The 16178-nt window shown below is 45.7% G+C and overlaps 1 protein-coding gene across 1 annotated transcript in view; it reads left to right on the top strand.

The window, feature by feature from the left end:
• Positions 1-6695: 6695 nt before the first annotated feature.
• asb5b (ankyrin repeat and SOCS box containing 5b) overlaps positions 6696-16178 on the top strand; it is a 99965-nt gene continuing 90482 nt past the window's right edge. The window contains exons 1-2 of the mRNA XM_072515790.1: positions 6696-6830; positions 15474-15585. Coding sequence (XP_072371891.1) covers positions 6711-6830; positions 15474-15585 — 232 coding nt within the window. The 5' untranslated portion in view covers positions 6696-6710. The remainder of the gene's footprint in view (positions 6831-15473; positions 15586-16178) is intronic.

Below are 16178 nucleotides of genomic sequence, written 5' to 3'. Positions count from 1 at the left end.
GGTCACAGGCAGACTAACAAAGGGCGAGTAAACTCTACAGTGCCAGATTTGGCATGGCATTAATTATCATCTGCGATTTCAAACTTTTGCTCGGGTTTCTCCTGAAGGGCCATTAAGTTAAATCAGCTTTTTGTTTATAATTTATCTGAGAAATGTTACTTATTTCTTTGAACAGAGTCGGACGTGGAAAACTATTTCTGGGATTCTCCCGCTCCTCTGGGTAAGGGAAATGGTGTGAAAACCCACTCCCCCTCTTTCCCAAGGCCAACCTCTGCCTCATGTTCTGAGGACAAGGAGATTTGCACAGCTGGGGCAGACTGCTTGCTGACCCCTAGAACGTTGCACCACCTTGAGCCAACCTGTCCTTCCAATGCATATGGATTCCTTCCTTTGACATAAATGCGCCAAGTTTTTTTGAAATCTTCAGCTTTCACTGCATTGGAATCCCTTACAGTAGTAAAGGCTTTGCAGCCTGCAGACCTGAAAAGGATTACAACAGGTCCTCACTAGAGTTCACATGGAAGACTTCCAATGCAGTAAGGCCGGAATCTCCCAGGAACTCACTCTAATCTCACTCTTTATCAGGTATCCTGACTAGAACTTCAATGTCTAGTCCAAATATGATAGATTTTGTTTGAGCCACTGTTCGACTCATGTACTTAAACACTCGCCCTGACCCATGGATGAAACTGTAATTTATGCCTTCTAAGAATTTTAGGACCATAATTTTTTTACACTTTCTCCCAATATCCCAGCATTCATTTACACTTTTCCCTGTATCTTACAAACAATATAAGCGATAAAAAGTGCCGTGTGCTGTTGATGCAGTCTTCGAAGACTTCAGTAAGACTTTTGACAGGTTTCCTATGGGAGACTGGTCAAGAAGGTAAGAGCCGAAGGGATCCAGGGCAATTTTGCAAATTGGATCCAAAATAGTCTTAGTGGCAGGAAGCAGAGGGTGATGGTCGAAAGTTATTTTTGTGACTGGAAGCCTGTGTCCAGTGATGTTCCGCAGGGATCGGTTCTGGGTCCATTTCTGTTTGTAGTGTACATGAATGATCTAGATGTGAATGTTGGGGGTGTGATCAGTAAGTTTCCAGATGACACAAAAATTGGTGATGTGCTAAATAGCGAAGAGGAAAGCCTTAGACGACATGATGATATAGACGGGTTGGTCAGATGGGCAGAACAGATGGGCAAATGTAAATTAACCCTGAAAAGTGCGTGGTGATGCATTTTGGGAGGACTAACGCGGCAAGGGAATACAGAGGGGCTGTTTAGCACAGGGTTAAATCGCTGGCTTTGAAAGCAGACCAAGGCAGGCCAGCAGCACGGTTCAATTCCCGTACCAGCCTCCCCGAACAGGCGCCGGAATGTGGCGACTAGGGGCTTTTCACAGTAACTTCATTTGAAGCCTACTTGTGACAATAAGCAGTTTTCATTTCATTTCATTTCAATGAACAGTAGGATGCTAGGAAGAACAGAGGATCAGAGGGAAATTCGGGTGCAAATCCAAAGGAGTCTGAAGGCAGCAGGACAGGTAGATAAGGTAGTTAAGATTGTACATAGGATATTTGCCTTTATTAGTCAAGGCCAAGAATATAAGAGTAGGGAGATTATGATGAAGCTGTATAAAACGCCCGTTCAGCCACAGCTGGAGTACTGTTTGCAATTCTGGCCACCACACAATAGGAAGGATGTGATTGCACTAGAGAGGATGCAGAGGAGATTAACCAGGATGTTGCCCTGGCTGGAGCATTTCAACTCTCGTTAAAAGGGCAGCATGGTAGCACAGTGGTTTGCACAGTTGCTTCACAGCTCCAGAGTCCCGGGTTCGATTCCTAGCTTGGGTCACTGTCTATGCAGAATCCGCACGTTCTTCCCGTGTCTGCATGGGTTTCCACCGTGTTCTCCGGTTTCCTCCCACAGTCCAAAGACGTGCAGGTCTGGTGGATTGGCCATGATAAATTGCCCTTAGTGTCCAAAAAGGTTAGGTGGGGTTACTGGGTTACGGGGATAGGGTGGAAGCATAGGGTGCTCTTTCCATGGGTCGGTGCAGACTTGATGGGCCGAATGGCCTCCTTCTGCACTGTAAATTCGATGATTCTATAACTATGAATTGAGGCTGGCTAGGCTGGCATTGATTTCTTTTGGCAGAGAAGGCTGAGGGGAGACCTGAACAAGCTGTACAAAATTATGAGGGACATAGAGAGGGTAGATAAGAAGAAACTTTTCCCCTTCATAGAGGAGTCAATAACCAGGGGCATAGATTTAAAATAATGGGTAGGAGATTTAGAGGGGATTTGAGGACAATCTTTTTCAGCCAGAGGGTGGTGGGAATCTGGAACTCACTGGCTGAAAGAATGCTTGAGGCGGGAACCCCCACAACATTTAAGAAACATTTCAATGAGCACTTGAAACATCACAGCACACAAGGCTCTGGACCAAGTGCTAGAATATGGGATTAGAATAGATAGGTACAGGTGGCTGGCGCAGACAGGGTGGACAGAGGGCCCTCTTTTAGTACTGTAAAACTCGACGGCCCTGACTCTAACATTAATTTCTTTAGCGCCTGTCACCGAAAAAGAAATTCCAAAGAGGGTCATAGATGTTGGGTGATAAACAATTAGATGCTGAGTCAAAGAAGGTGACAATGAGGAGTGACCAGAAGCTTTGTCAAAGACCTGCAGAGCAGCAATGCTATAAAGGTCCTTGCTGTTGAGGATAAGACTTTGACATCGAGCCTGGGTGGCGAGAAGGCATGGCTGCCAATGGTGAAGCAAAGGGAGGGAATTGTGCACAAGGCCAGATTTGGGGAGGGAGTTGAAGAGCTGCAGCAGGTTGCAGAGGGAGGGAGAAGCAAGGCTATGAGGGGATTTAAACGTAAAGGTGTGAATTGAAACTGGAGGTATTGGGGCACTGGGAGTCTATGTAGTTCAGCAAGAACAGGAACGATGCGTGAGTGGGACTCGGTGCAGGATGAAATATAGACAGCAGAGCTTTGGATGAGCTGAAGTGATACAAGAGAATGGGATACTGCCCAGGAGAACATTGTAAAAACCCAGTCGGGATATAAGCTGGGCATTGATCAGGTTTTCAGCAGAAGATAGGCTTGGAGAGGAGTCATCCAAGTAGATGAACTTTGGAATAGAGTGTTATATTCACGAGACTTGAGCCGGAGTTGTGGTATAATCGTACAAAACTTTATTCCATCTTCAACGTTACATGCTGATATCACTTCTTTATCTACCATGCCTACAACTTTTATAAATCCTTTTAGAGGCAGGGCTGTGAGAGTGTCAGTTCCTTACACGGATTGGTTGTAATATGCCGCAGTAGGATGTTACCCCCATTGATTGCAGCACGGTAGCATTGTGGATAGCACAAATGCTTCACAGCTCCAGGGTCCCAGGTTCGATTCCGGCTTGGGTCACTGTCTGTGCGGAGTCTGCACATCCTCCTCGTGTGTGCGTGGGTTTCCTCCGGGTGCTCCGGTTTCCTCCCACAGTCCAAAGATGTGCGGGTGAGGTGGATTGGCCATGCTAAATTGCCCATAGTGTCCAAAATTGCCCTTAGTGTTGGGTGGGTTTACTGGGTTATGGGGATAGGGTGGAGATGTGGACCTTGGGTAGGGTGCTCTTTCCAAGAGCCGGTGCAGACTCGATGGGCCGAATGGCCTCCTTCTGCACTGTTAATTCTATGATTCTATGATTGGGTTTATGCCCCACTGATTGGGTTTATGGCTTAATCACATACAGCCTATTCTGTTTTAGGTGATGTCGGTCACTGAGTAACTGGGCTCGTGTTGTTTTTCACGTATACTTTAACTTAGTTCCACAACATCTGCTGCTGACCACAGCAGTTGTATACATTAATAACCATCTACTCCTACAATAATAATCATCTATCCTACAAGAGAGTATATGCAAGTTCCCCATAGCCGCACACCATCCTCACTTGGAAATATATCGCTGTTCCTTCACTGTCGTTGGTTCAGAGAATCCAGCCCCAAGTATTTGACATGGAGCTATGTGGTGAATGTATTCACCTAATGCATGTATGATACTGTAACCTATGATCCATGACCTGGAAGTGGTGATACAAGCTGCTTCCAGGTACTGTACTGTAACCCCGGTGGGCTCCGCCTCTGGCTCCGCCCTCATCGGGGCCATATATAGACCGGCCGCCTGTGGGCGGCATTCATCTGTACAACCGACTCTGGCTAGGCAAGTTCATGATTAATAAAGCCTAATGTTCACTCGCTCTCTCTGCCTCTCTGTGAATTGAAGTTATATCAAGCTATTATAAACACATTGCCATTTTGATGTCCCAAAGAACGATTTAAGAAACAAAAATATTTAAGTCCTGACTAAACTCCTGGTATATTGCTCGCGGAATTGGAATTCTGTCACTTCACAGCTGGAGTATTAAAAGTCGTAATGGTCAGAAACTGAGATTGTTTGGGTCCTCCTGGGGGACAACGTTACGAATTCATGCTCCAGATGCAGAACCTTTCCTTCCGGGAGTGCGTACTGGCAGTGTGGACAGTTGCAACAATAATCTGGATTTGATTGTCCAGCGGTTTCTGTATACTGGGAGCATTAATTCAAAAAATACATCACATATTTGAATGCCGCACCATGTGGGCATTTGCCCCCCTGAGGTATTGATGAGCAGTGTAAGTCAGTGGGGGTAGAACCGGTGAGAGCATAATGAGCAGCAGCAGAGGAGGCCCGAAAGCGGCAGAGAGAGCAAGAGTTGAACAAGTTTGGCAGATGATAAAGCACGAAGGAAAGCAGGCTCAAGACTATCCGTGAGAACGAGAACCAAATTAAACCAGCAGTGGGTTAGGGAGCTAGGGGGATTCGGAGTGAACATATTTGGAAAAAAAGTGATTGGTGAGGGGAGATGTGATGGAGGTGTGGTACTGGGAATAGGCTGACAAGGGGGAAAATGCACACATAGGCCAGAAGCAGAAATTGCCAGGTATGGCCCTGGCTGAAATCGATACTGGCCATCTACAAGAGTACTCAAGTCAATAAAGAACATCATTACCGCGATATGGACTTTGTGATTACCCACTCAATAGTTAATACTTTTACACAAAAGAACAAGACCATACTGTGAATGTGGAACTAACTTCCAGACAGAAGTGATCAACTTTGCAGCAGGACGAATGATAAACAAAGAGGCTCCATAATGGGCCAAATATCTGGTCAGACAAGAGTGTTTCACAGGACAATGGATCTTGATTGAATCACCCTGGCTGAACAGGAGTATCCTATTTATTCCTATTAATGAGTTTAAGTCTTGATGGGATAATAGAACTCAGATCAAGTGTGGACATTTACCTATGACTCAGTGCTAGCCAAACCGGCATAAAAGAAGGATCATCGGAACTCATCAGCTACGACAACCTGGGCACCCCCCAGGCATAACCATTGCAAGAAGAAGAGGCCCTGAGCTCCGAGCCCAGAGAAGGCATCCAGCTCGAGTGATCATTGCCTGGCCACCCTAAATGCGGGTAATACCTAGAACTTAACTGTGAGTCATATTCTGTGTGAGTAATGTTGAAAATTGTAATACCCAACTAAAATAGAGTTCCAGTAAATCGAAGCATTGTGAATAAAATTGTGTTAAATCGCAAACATACTTCTGTCCTTTGTTCGTCTCACAGGTAAGGGCACCTGGGTAAACGTTTTAATCATAAACTGGTCACAATGTCTGATAATTCACCAGACAACAGAGGTGTAATAACTGTTCCCATTAGTTGATGGTACAAGGATTATGGGAGACAAAGTAATGATTCTGGGCATGAGATGCGGAGGGAATGTGAGGAACAACTTTTTTAGGCAGTGTGGTAATGACCTAAAACCCGTCATTTTTTGAGGGAAATGAACTTGTGGGGCTCCGAGGATATAATGTGGGAATGGATTTGACTATATCGTTCTAAAGAAAGCGAGCATGTATCCGATGGGCTGGATAATTTCCATCCGTGCTGTGATGAGTATATGACTTTTATTTCTTTGTTGTATGTTTTGTCGTGAATGAGTATGACATGTAGATTGATGTGAGTCACAGCCTTATCCCTGTACAGACATCCTGGTCAGCTTTGTGGGGTCATATGACTTTATTTTAACAGTATCCGCAAGCTCACAAACTTTGGTGCGACAGGATAATGTTTCCTCCAACTGTTCGTGACTAGATATAGATACTGGGGCGCATTCTTTCAGGTAAAATCAGAAGCTATTAAAACCTCTTAAAACCTACAAAGTCACATGTCGACGTGTTCACAGCCAGCCATGCTGCATTGTCTGGGGTCAAGAAAAGCCAGAGGAAAGCTAAAAAAAAGAGGCACAATCAAATATGGATATTAAAAAAAAATAGCCTGCCCGACTGGAAGCATTGTTGGAATAGAAAATATATTTTTGTTCTAACTGTGACTTTCAACAAGCAAATTATGGATTGAAGTTTGATGTACGATCAAAGCACATACCAATTAGCAAAGTGCTGAGAAGTTGATCCCTATTGACACATCATAATACTTTTATTGCGAGTTAAGCTTCTGACTGTAAAACACCCGATTAGTACTTGGGTAAAATGTGGGCAAGATCTTTTCATATTCAACGGTATAGTGCTGAAATTGCTGAATATTCTAGAGTGAAGATGTTATAAGAGGCGTGGGGGATGCTCTCTGGTCTCTCTAATTAATGAATCTTGAACAGATTTACAATGTGGGAATCTGTGAAAAAGCAAGCTGGCTAACATCTGTTAATTGCATTGGAACATTAAAGAGGGATTCCACCTCCAACACTGCCATCGTTGTACAGGTATGGATAATGAGCTTGCTTATTTTAAATTAATATCTTGTTAGAGTGTTCATCTAGTGTGAGCGGTCCCTTGAGTGTGCATCTATATTTGCCTCTGAAAAATATTTGAACACAAGTCCACAGAGCTTTTACATCGATTTTTCATTTATTTTGGATTCCGACTATGTGACTATCTATCTTGACACTAGAATTGACAACCCATTCGTCTAAACCACCCGGATGAAAATAATTAGTTATGGAAAAGCAGTTTGAACGAAATGGGTGCAGTTTATCATTTGAAATAGTATACATTCTGGAACCAAGTTACATGACCTAGAAATTAGATTGCACAGCAGCCCAAGTTTCCTTTACTGTTTGCTGGCAGGCCAGCAGGCTCCATTATGAGATCCGAGACCCAATAACTGGGAGCCTTGCACCTCACCAATCTGATACAGGGAATGTATCCGCGTTGCGATGCACCTGAATTTCGAGGTCTGCGATTCCAGAACAGCCTCCCCGAACAGGCGCCGGAATGTGGCGACTAGGGGCTTTTCACAGTAACTTCATTTGAAGCCTACTTGTGACAATAAGCGATTTTCATTTTTTCATTTCAGAATAGATGCGTGGTAAATTACCACGGGTACCATGTAAGCTCCAAGAGGATTCAGGAAAGGCTGCACAGCTTTCAATATGTGAAGAACTTAATTTGTGGATCAGTGAGAAGAGAACTCACGAGCAGTCTGAGCAGCCGTCTGAGCCGAAATAGATTAAAGGTGGATCTTTCGTAATTTCTGGCTTTATTTGTTTAATTTTTGTTTAATTGGAAGAATCAAAGCGACCGACAATTTGCGGAAAATTAGCTGACACGAGAACCATTGCTTAAAAGGAGCTTGAATTAGCGCAAGAGGAAAAATTGTGAAAGAAGTGATGCACAGTGGCCAGATCGTTGGGAATCAACTGAATAGTTATTAGGATTGGCGTTGCTTGGAAAGCATGATAAAAATGTATCAATTATAATAATAGTAATAGTAATAATTTATAAGTGTCACAAGTAAGCTTACATCAGAGAGGACTTCCAATGAAGACATGTGAGAGCAAATCACACGAAAGGTGGCTCCTGCCAGGGTCCTTGTGTTTTGATCCCTTTTGCCCGGTTTTTCGAGAGGTTTTGGGTTCCAGCTCAGCAGGTCGACGGAGGAATGTCAAAAACCTCGGCGTAATATGCCACAGGAAAGAAACCCCCGGCAGGTAGCCTGACAAAGGAATTTGACGGAGAATAGTAGGCGGAGACGGCCGCATCCACCACGTTAGAGACGCTGGCAGGGGTGATAGCTCAGGAGTTGGAGGAGCTTGGAAGGCAGATAAATGGGAAATTAGAGCGGTCAGGAAAGGAGATTAAAGAGCCATTTAAGGCCACCATCGGGGAGGTGTTGGGCCCAATACGAGAGCAGCTGGGCAAGACGGCCAAAGCTGTGAAGGAGCAAGGGGAGATGCGGAAGGGTGTGGACGAGTTCTCATAAAATTCTCATAGAATTTACAGTGCAGAAGGAGGCCATTCAGCCCATCGAGTCTGCACCGGCCCTTGGAAAGAGCACACTACTTAAACCCAAACCTCCACCCTATTCCCGTAACCCAGTAACCCCACCTAACCTTTTTGGACACCAAGGGCAATTTAGCATGGCCAATCCACCTAACCTGCACATCTTTGGACTGTGGGAGGAAACCGGAGCACCCGGAGGAAACCCACGCAGACACGGGGAGAACGTGCAGACTCCGCACAGACAGTGACCCAAGCCAAGAATAGAATCTGGGACCCTGGATCTGTGAAGCAACAGTGCTAACCACTGTGCTCCCGTGCCGCCCTGCAAGGAGGCCTTGTCAAGGCATGAAGGTCAGCTTGCCACGTTGGAAGCTGAAATGCTGCTCGTGGCGGAGAGGAATGAGGAACTGAAGGCTAAAGTTGAAGAACTGAAGAACTGGTCGAGGCGCCTGAATCTCAGAGAGATGGGTTGGCCAGAGACGGTGGAGGGGCCGAGGCCAACCGAGTATTTTGCAGGGAGGTTCTCTCGATTGGTGGGAGGGGATGAAGTGCTTTCTCCTTCGGAACTAGACCGGGCTCATCGAGCTCTGCGACAGCAGCCACAATGGAATGATCCACCACAGGCAGTGATCATCCACTTTCACAGTTTTCAGAGGAAGGAGCAGGTTCTAGAGTGGTCCAAGAAGAATCTGCACATGGACTGGAACGGGCACACAGTGCACATCTATCAGGACATTGGTACCGACCTGGCGAAGCGGCATGCGGCCTATAATACGGTGAAGGTGGGACTGTATAACAAGGATGTGCGGTTTGCTGTGGCATATCCAGGGAGTCACAATGGACTTGAAGGATCACTACTTTGACATGCTGGAGCAGGCTGAGGCCTTCATCAAGGATAAGGACTGGGACTGGTTTGAGGAGGGCTGGTGGGATTGTATATGCAAAAGGTGGGTTGGGTTGGTTGTAAATATTGCAATATATTGTGTTATGTCTTTGTTCTTCTTTTTCATAGAGATCGGTGGGGGAATTTTTCTTGAAGCCAGGGTACTGGGGGATTCTATAGCAGGTGGATAGATGTGGTAATTGGAGGGATGGAGGAGCATGGTAAGGAATCTGGGATTTGAACAACGGAGTAGAGAGAATGGGCTAAGGGGATGGTGTTGTACGTCATCTGTGGTCAATATTTAGGTGCGCTGGGGGTAGGCTAATGAGCGGGAGTGGTGTGGGAGAGGGGCTGTGACTTGTTGCGCCGGTTTGGTGAGGCTCGATGAGTCTAGAATATTTGTTTGGGAGGGGGGAGGGGGTTAGTTGAGGCGGCAGGCAGTCTGCTAGCTTGGGAGGAGAAGGAATCATGGGCGGGGGGAGGGAGAGGTGGCTAACAGAGATCAGTGTTTTTTCTTTGTCTCACCCAATGGGTGAGGCAGGTGGCCATCTTTGGTGGTCCTGGGCCTAGGAACTGGTGGTGAAGATTATAATCTTTATTATCACAAGTAGGCTTACATTAACACTGCAATGAAGTCACTGCGAAAAGCCCCTAGTCGCCACATTCCGACACCTGTTCGGGTACACAGAGGGAGAATTTAGAATGTCCAATATATAATGAATCACGGTGCTAATGGCTGACTCGAGGATAAGGGGGATGTCAGAGGCCCCGAGAAGGTTAGTCACTTGGAACGTAAAGGGCCAGTAAAGAGGGTGACGGTTTTTGCACATTTAAAGAGTCTGAGAACCAACATGGTGTTTTTATGATGCACAATCAATACTCGTGAGACCACGAGAAGTCATATCGATTCAGCTTTAATCAGATAGAACTGTACCCAGCAGCGATGTTACAGAAGTGAAGGCTGCTGGGACGGCACCGGTTCTTATACCCCGCCTCTCAGGGCGGGGCTATGTACATTACCCAATATTAGACCCCGCGGTCTAGCCAATGTTCATTCACCTCTCAGGTACTGCAATACCTGGTATTACCACATTTTACAAGAGACATACTTGTGGGTACGGGACCAGACAAGGCTCTGGAAAGCCTGGGTGAGCCACATGTTTCCCTTGGACTTTGATAGTAGGGCCGAGGGGTGGCGATCTTAATCAATAAAAGGGTTTGGTTCCAGGTGGAGAGAACAAAGAACAAAGAATAAAGAAAAGTACAGCACAGAAACAGGCCCTTCGGCCCTCCAAGCTAGTGCCGATCATGCTGCCCGACTAAACTACAATCTTCTACACTTCCTGGGTCCATATCCTTCTATTCCTATCCTATTCATGGATTTGTCAAGATTCCCCTGAAATGTCACTATCGTCGCTGCTTCCACCACCTCCTCCAGCAGTGAGTTCCACGCACCCACTACCCTCTGTGTAAAAAACTTGCCTCGTACATCTACTCTAAACCATGCCCCTCGCACCTTAAATCTATGCCCTCTAGTAATTGACCCCTCTACCCTGGGGAAAAGCCTCTGACTATCCACTCTGTCTATGCCCCTCATAATTTTGTAGACCTCTATCAGGTTGCCCCTCAACCTCTGTCGTTCCAGTGAGAACAAACCAAGTTTATTCAACCGCTCCTCATAGCTAATGCCCTCCATACCAGGCAACACCCTGGTAAATCTCTTCTGCACCCTCTCTAAAGCCTCCAGAATGTCATAGCTGATCAGGGAGGATGGTAGGTGATGGTTGCCGGTATATTAGAGGGGATGTCGGTGGTCAAAGTGAACGTGTATGCCCCAAATTGGGAAGATGGGCGGGATTTAACCAACTCGGAACAAAGCACCAGACTGAGCGCGTTTAGCCGTGTGATTCCCTGTGCTCGCAACATCAAGAAGCACAACTATATAAAACGGCACCCGGGTTAGATAGGGGGCCTCAGCGGGGAACGTGCGGCCAAGATCCCATTGCCGCAATGCGTTGGGAAACCCCGACAGCACAATTAATCAGGCTGTGGGCGAGCAGAAATTGTACCAATTCCCGTCGGTCCCCAAGGTGGGAAACACTCCACATTCCTGCCGCTACAGTGGAGAAGCGATGCACAGCGGCCAGATTTCTAGGAGCCAACAAAACAACAGGATTGGCCATGATAAGAAAATATGATCAAAAATGTATCAAGAGACAAATAAGTAAAGGAACATGACCAGATTGTAAAATAGAATGGAAAGGGCTGTAGATATGCGCTCAGAGTGGGCTCTTTGAAGGCACTTACCACCGTTACAAATTGTCATTTTGAGTACAGTGTTATGATACGCCTATGTAATTGCTTTACTGGCATATTTTCTGAGCATGTGCGAGCTTTGGGTGGGATTTTTCAGCCTGCAAGGGGTAACCTGTAAGCAAGACCTGTTTTATTACAGCTCCTGTTCTCATTGTTACTACTCTTCTGTTGAGTTAGTTACCGTTAAACTTCATTACTCATTTCTATAAAGAAGTTCAAGAAAGGCATTTGACTACTCTCTTTGTGGTCTCAAGCTGCCACAATCACAATTAAAGTTTTGACTGGCAAGTTAATTTGTTCATTGGCGTTCTGATTGCTGCATCTATTTTTGGCACTGTTTGAATCTGATTTATAACTTTATTTTGCATTCCAAAATATAACTTCATGTCTATTTCTTACTATCACATGGCTTCCAGATACCATTTTGCTGCAGCAAAAAAGTGGCCAGAAGAGGAATTGGGTTGGCTGTTTTAATTGGATTAGGAGGGGGAAGAGCACTTCAGGGGGTTGTGGGGGAGGGGAGGGTGGGGGCAGTATAGGATCCAGCAAGAGTATCCCTATATTGTGCTGGCAGCAGTCTTTATCCCAGGTTTACCGTTTGAGCGTCCATTCCTGGACACGTCAAAAGGATAATTATCTTCAGCATCTGCACTTTTCAAAACAGTTGACAATTTGCATACAGAATCCCAGAATAATACCGAGCAGAAGAGGCCCTTTGGCCTATCGAGTCTGCATCAATGCCCGATAAAAATCCTGTCCTACCTACCTAATCCCATTTGCCAGAACTTGGCCCATAGTCTTGAATGTTATGACGTGTCAAGTACTCATCCACTTTTTAAAGGATGTGAGGCAACCCGCCTCTACCCCCTCCCAGGCAGTGCGTTCCAGACCGATTGTCCCTCAAATCCCCCCTGAACCTCCTGCCCCTCACCTTGAACTTGTGTCCCCCTCGTAACTGATCCTTCAACCAAGTGGAACAGCTGCTCCCTGTCCACCATGTTCATGTCCCTCATAATCTTGGACACCTCGATCAGGTCGCCCCTCAGTCTTCTCTGCTCCAGTGAAAACAACCCAAGCCTATCCAACCTCTTCATAACTAAAATGTCCCACCCAGGCAACATCCTGGTGAATCGCCTCTGCACCCGATCCAGTGCAATCACATCCTTCCTGTAATGTGGCGACGGGAACTGCACACAGTACTACAGCTGTGACCTCACCAATGTTCTATATAACTCCAACATGACTTCCTTGCTTTTGTAATTTCTACCTTGATTGATAAAGAGAAGTGTCCCATATGCGTTCTTCACCACCCTATTAACCTGCCCTTCTGTCTTTAGAGATCTATGAACAAACACACCAAGGTCCCTTTGTTCCTCAGAACTTCCCAGTGTCAGGCAATTAATTGACTACTTCCTTGTCACATTACTCCTTCCAAAGTGTATCATAGAACATAGAACTTACAGTGCAGAAAGAGGCCATTTGGCCGATCGAGTCTGCACCGACCCATTTAAGTCCTCACGTCCACCCTATCCTCATAACCCAATAACCCCTCCTCACCTTTTTGGACATTAAAGGCAATTTTGCATGGCCAATCCACCTAACCTGCATGTTTTTGGACTGTGGGAGGAAACCGGAGCACCCGGAGGAAACCCACGCAGACAAGGGGAGAACGTGCAGACTCCACACAGACAGTGACCCAGCGGGGAATCGAACCTGGAACCCTGGAGCTTTTCACATCATGCTTTTCAGGGTTAAGATCCACCAGCCAATTTCCTGCCCATTTGACTAGCCCATCTAAATGTTCCTGTAACCCAAGACACTCAACTTCACTTTTAACGACCCGAACAATCTTTGTGTCATCTGCAAACTTACTGATCCTACCCCCATGTAGTCATCCATGTCATTTATATAAATGACAAACAATAGAGGACCCAGCACAGATCCCTGTGGTACGCCGCTGGTCACTGGCTTCAGGTCACTAAAGCAGCCATCTGTCATCACCCTCTTTCCCGACAGCTAAGCCAATTTTGAATCCGCCTTATCAAGCTACCCTCCATCCCATGTGCACTTGCCTTCTTTATAAGTCTCCCATGTTGGGGCAGCGCGGTTGCGCAGTGGGTAGCACTAATGCTTCACAGCACCAGGGACCCAGGTTCGATTCCTGCCTTGGGTCACTGTCTGTGCGGAGTCTGTACGTCCTCCCCGTGTCTGCGTGGGTTTCCTCCGGGTGCTCCGGTTTCCCCCCACAAGTCCCGAAAGACGTGCTTGTTCGGAGAATTGGACATTCTGAATTCTTCCTCTGTGTACCTGAACAGGAGCTGGAGTGTGGCGAATAGGGCCTTTTCACAGTAACTTTATTGCAGTGTTAATATAAGCCTACTTGTGACAATAATAAAGATTATTATTGTGTGGGACCTTACAGAAAAAAAGAAGGAAGAATGTGCGTTTCAGAAGCTCAGGGTACCCCAAAGCTCTTGACAGCCAATTGCGTATTCACTGCTGTAGTGTTGGAAGCCCAGAAAATGCAAGGTGATTGTTATAACCCTCACAAGGACCATGGGGAATCGCTGATTGATCTCCCCGTGAGCTTAACAGAATGTGAGTTCCCGTGTTGAGTGAGCGGAGGAACGTCCAATGTGTGCACACCTTAAATATCGATCCCCAGACCCAGATCATCTGTTTTAGGTATAAGAACAGAAAATGCTGGGAAAACCCCGCAGGACCAGCAGCAGCTGTAGCGAGAGAAGCGGCGGGTGGGTGTTTCTGACCCTTCTGGACAAGATGATCCCACGATGGAGGTGGGCGAGCCATGCAAAATGGTATAGACCTCGACGGGACAGGAAGATCCCTATGGTGCCCGACGGCGAGTTGTCTCCACTGCCGGAAAACATGCCATGGGAGGGAGGGAGGCAATAAATCCCAGCCAGAGTTAACGTTTTGAGTCCATATGATACTTCTTCAGAGAAGAAGATGTGCGTCTGAAAAAAAGTCATATTGGACTCGAAACATTAACTCTGTTTCTCTCTCTGTAGATACTGCCAGATCCTGCTGGGGTTTTTTTCTCAACATTTCATGCTTTTTATTTCAAATTACCTGCACCAGCAGTATTTTGCTTTTATCCCTGCATTTATTTTGGGTGCCGATTGAGGGATAGGTAATTGGTTCGATAATTGGGGAGAAACCGCAGGCAAATGCAGAGGAAAATATTGCTTCAGCCTTGGTGAAGCTTAAATATTTGCGCGTCAACACAAAATGAAAGCAAGGTAAACAGTGCCTTGTCACAGCTTTCAGCAATGCCTCAATATTTGTAATTTTGAGGCACAGTTTTTGTTCGTATGCAGATACACTGATTCAATGTTCATGCAAGTGGACTTTTGAAAGACGCTTCTATTGTTTGTTCATTGGCACAGTTTCCTCATGTGTTGCACCGAAGTTAATACTTTCCTTATTTTACCTGCAAGTTTCAAACCTGTGACTCTGAAGGCCTCAATGCCATAAATCATTTGTTTGGCTAATGTTAACACCATTCTGAGATCTTAACTTATGAAGATGACTCAGTTCATTCTTGATTTTGCAACTATGAATAGTGCACTGGGAGCAGTAAAAATAGTCATGTCTGCAATATAAATTGTTTTATCAGATGAGTAACCCAATGCCTAAGAGCACGATTAGTACCGTATATTGACCAAAAAAAACTCTCCATGACAAATCTACCTGAAATAGATTTTAAGCAGGCACTGCCATGACCACCTGATACTTAATTTGTCAGGACCCAACTGTTAAGGGAGCTTCAGGAGCAAGTTAGCGTTCACATGTAAACAGTTACAGTGATCAACTGGCAACAATGACTGGTGTGGAAAGCTATCGCTTTTCCCAGGACTTAGCCCATGTCTACTTCACAATATTCTCACTTTTCTGCTTCAAGCTATTTGTGAAAATCAGCCTCGCCATCCTGAGCCACTTCTACATCGTCAAAGGGAACCGCAAGGAAGCAGCGCGGATAGCAGCAGAGTTTTACGGAGCTACCCAGGGGCAAGGTAAGTTTGGTTTTTCAGCTGCCTTGCTGAATCCATTTTTTTCTTAGGTATCCTTTTGCCGTCTTTCATTCCAGGTATTGGGAAAGGGAGGTCGACAATCACCAAATGGGCATTGCCCGATGGCGCTGCGGGCATTTGGCGTCCTCCACTGTCACCCCATCGAAACCTTTTCCTCCGCTTTCAATGCAAAAATAAAACCTCTCGCTTTGCTCAAAGTTTTGACTGAGGTCTGACATTTGTTTCTGACAGTCAAAATTCCTGCAGTGCCTGCCAAGCGCTGGCCATGCCGTCCACTGTAGAGCAGTCTGGATTTGATATTATGGTTGCCATCCCCTCCCTCTTTGTAAATGTTGTGCTATTTTCTGTGCTTTATGCTTGTGTTTGTTCACCCGTTTGCCTTGTCCGCAAAATCATTTTGTTCCCTCCCCTGTTCTTTCCCAGTGTGAAAATTAGTGACGAAATATATCGGAAAAGTCCACTTATCTCCCATTTAGTGAATCAAATTTAAAACTGTGAATGTCACGAGCCATCATTGCTGTATGAATCATGCATTAAATGTCATCAAGGCATTTATTTAAATGCATTAAACATGT

The sequence above is a fragment of the Scyliorhinus torazame genome, chromosome 9 (genome assembly GCF_047496885.1).
Source record: "Scyliorhinus torazame isolate Kashiwa2021f chromosome 9, sScyTor2.1, whole genome shotgun sequence".
Lineage (NCBI taxonomy): Eukaryota > Metazoa > Chordata > Chondrichthyes > Carcharhiniformes > Scyliorhinidae > Scyliorhinus > Scyliorhinus torazame.
This window is presented reverse-complemented; position numbering and strand designations above follow the sequence as displayed.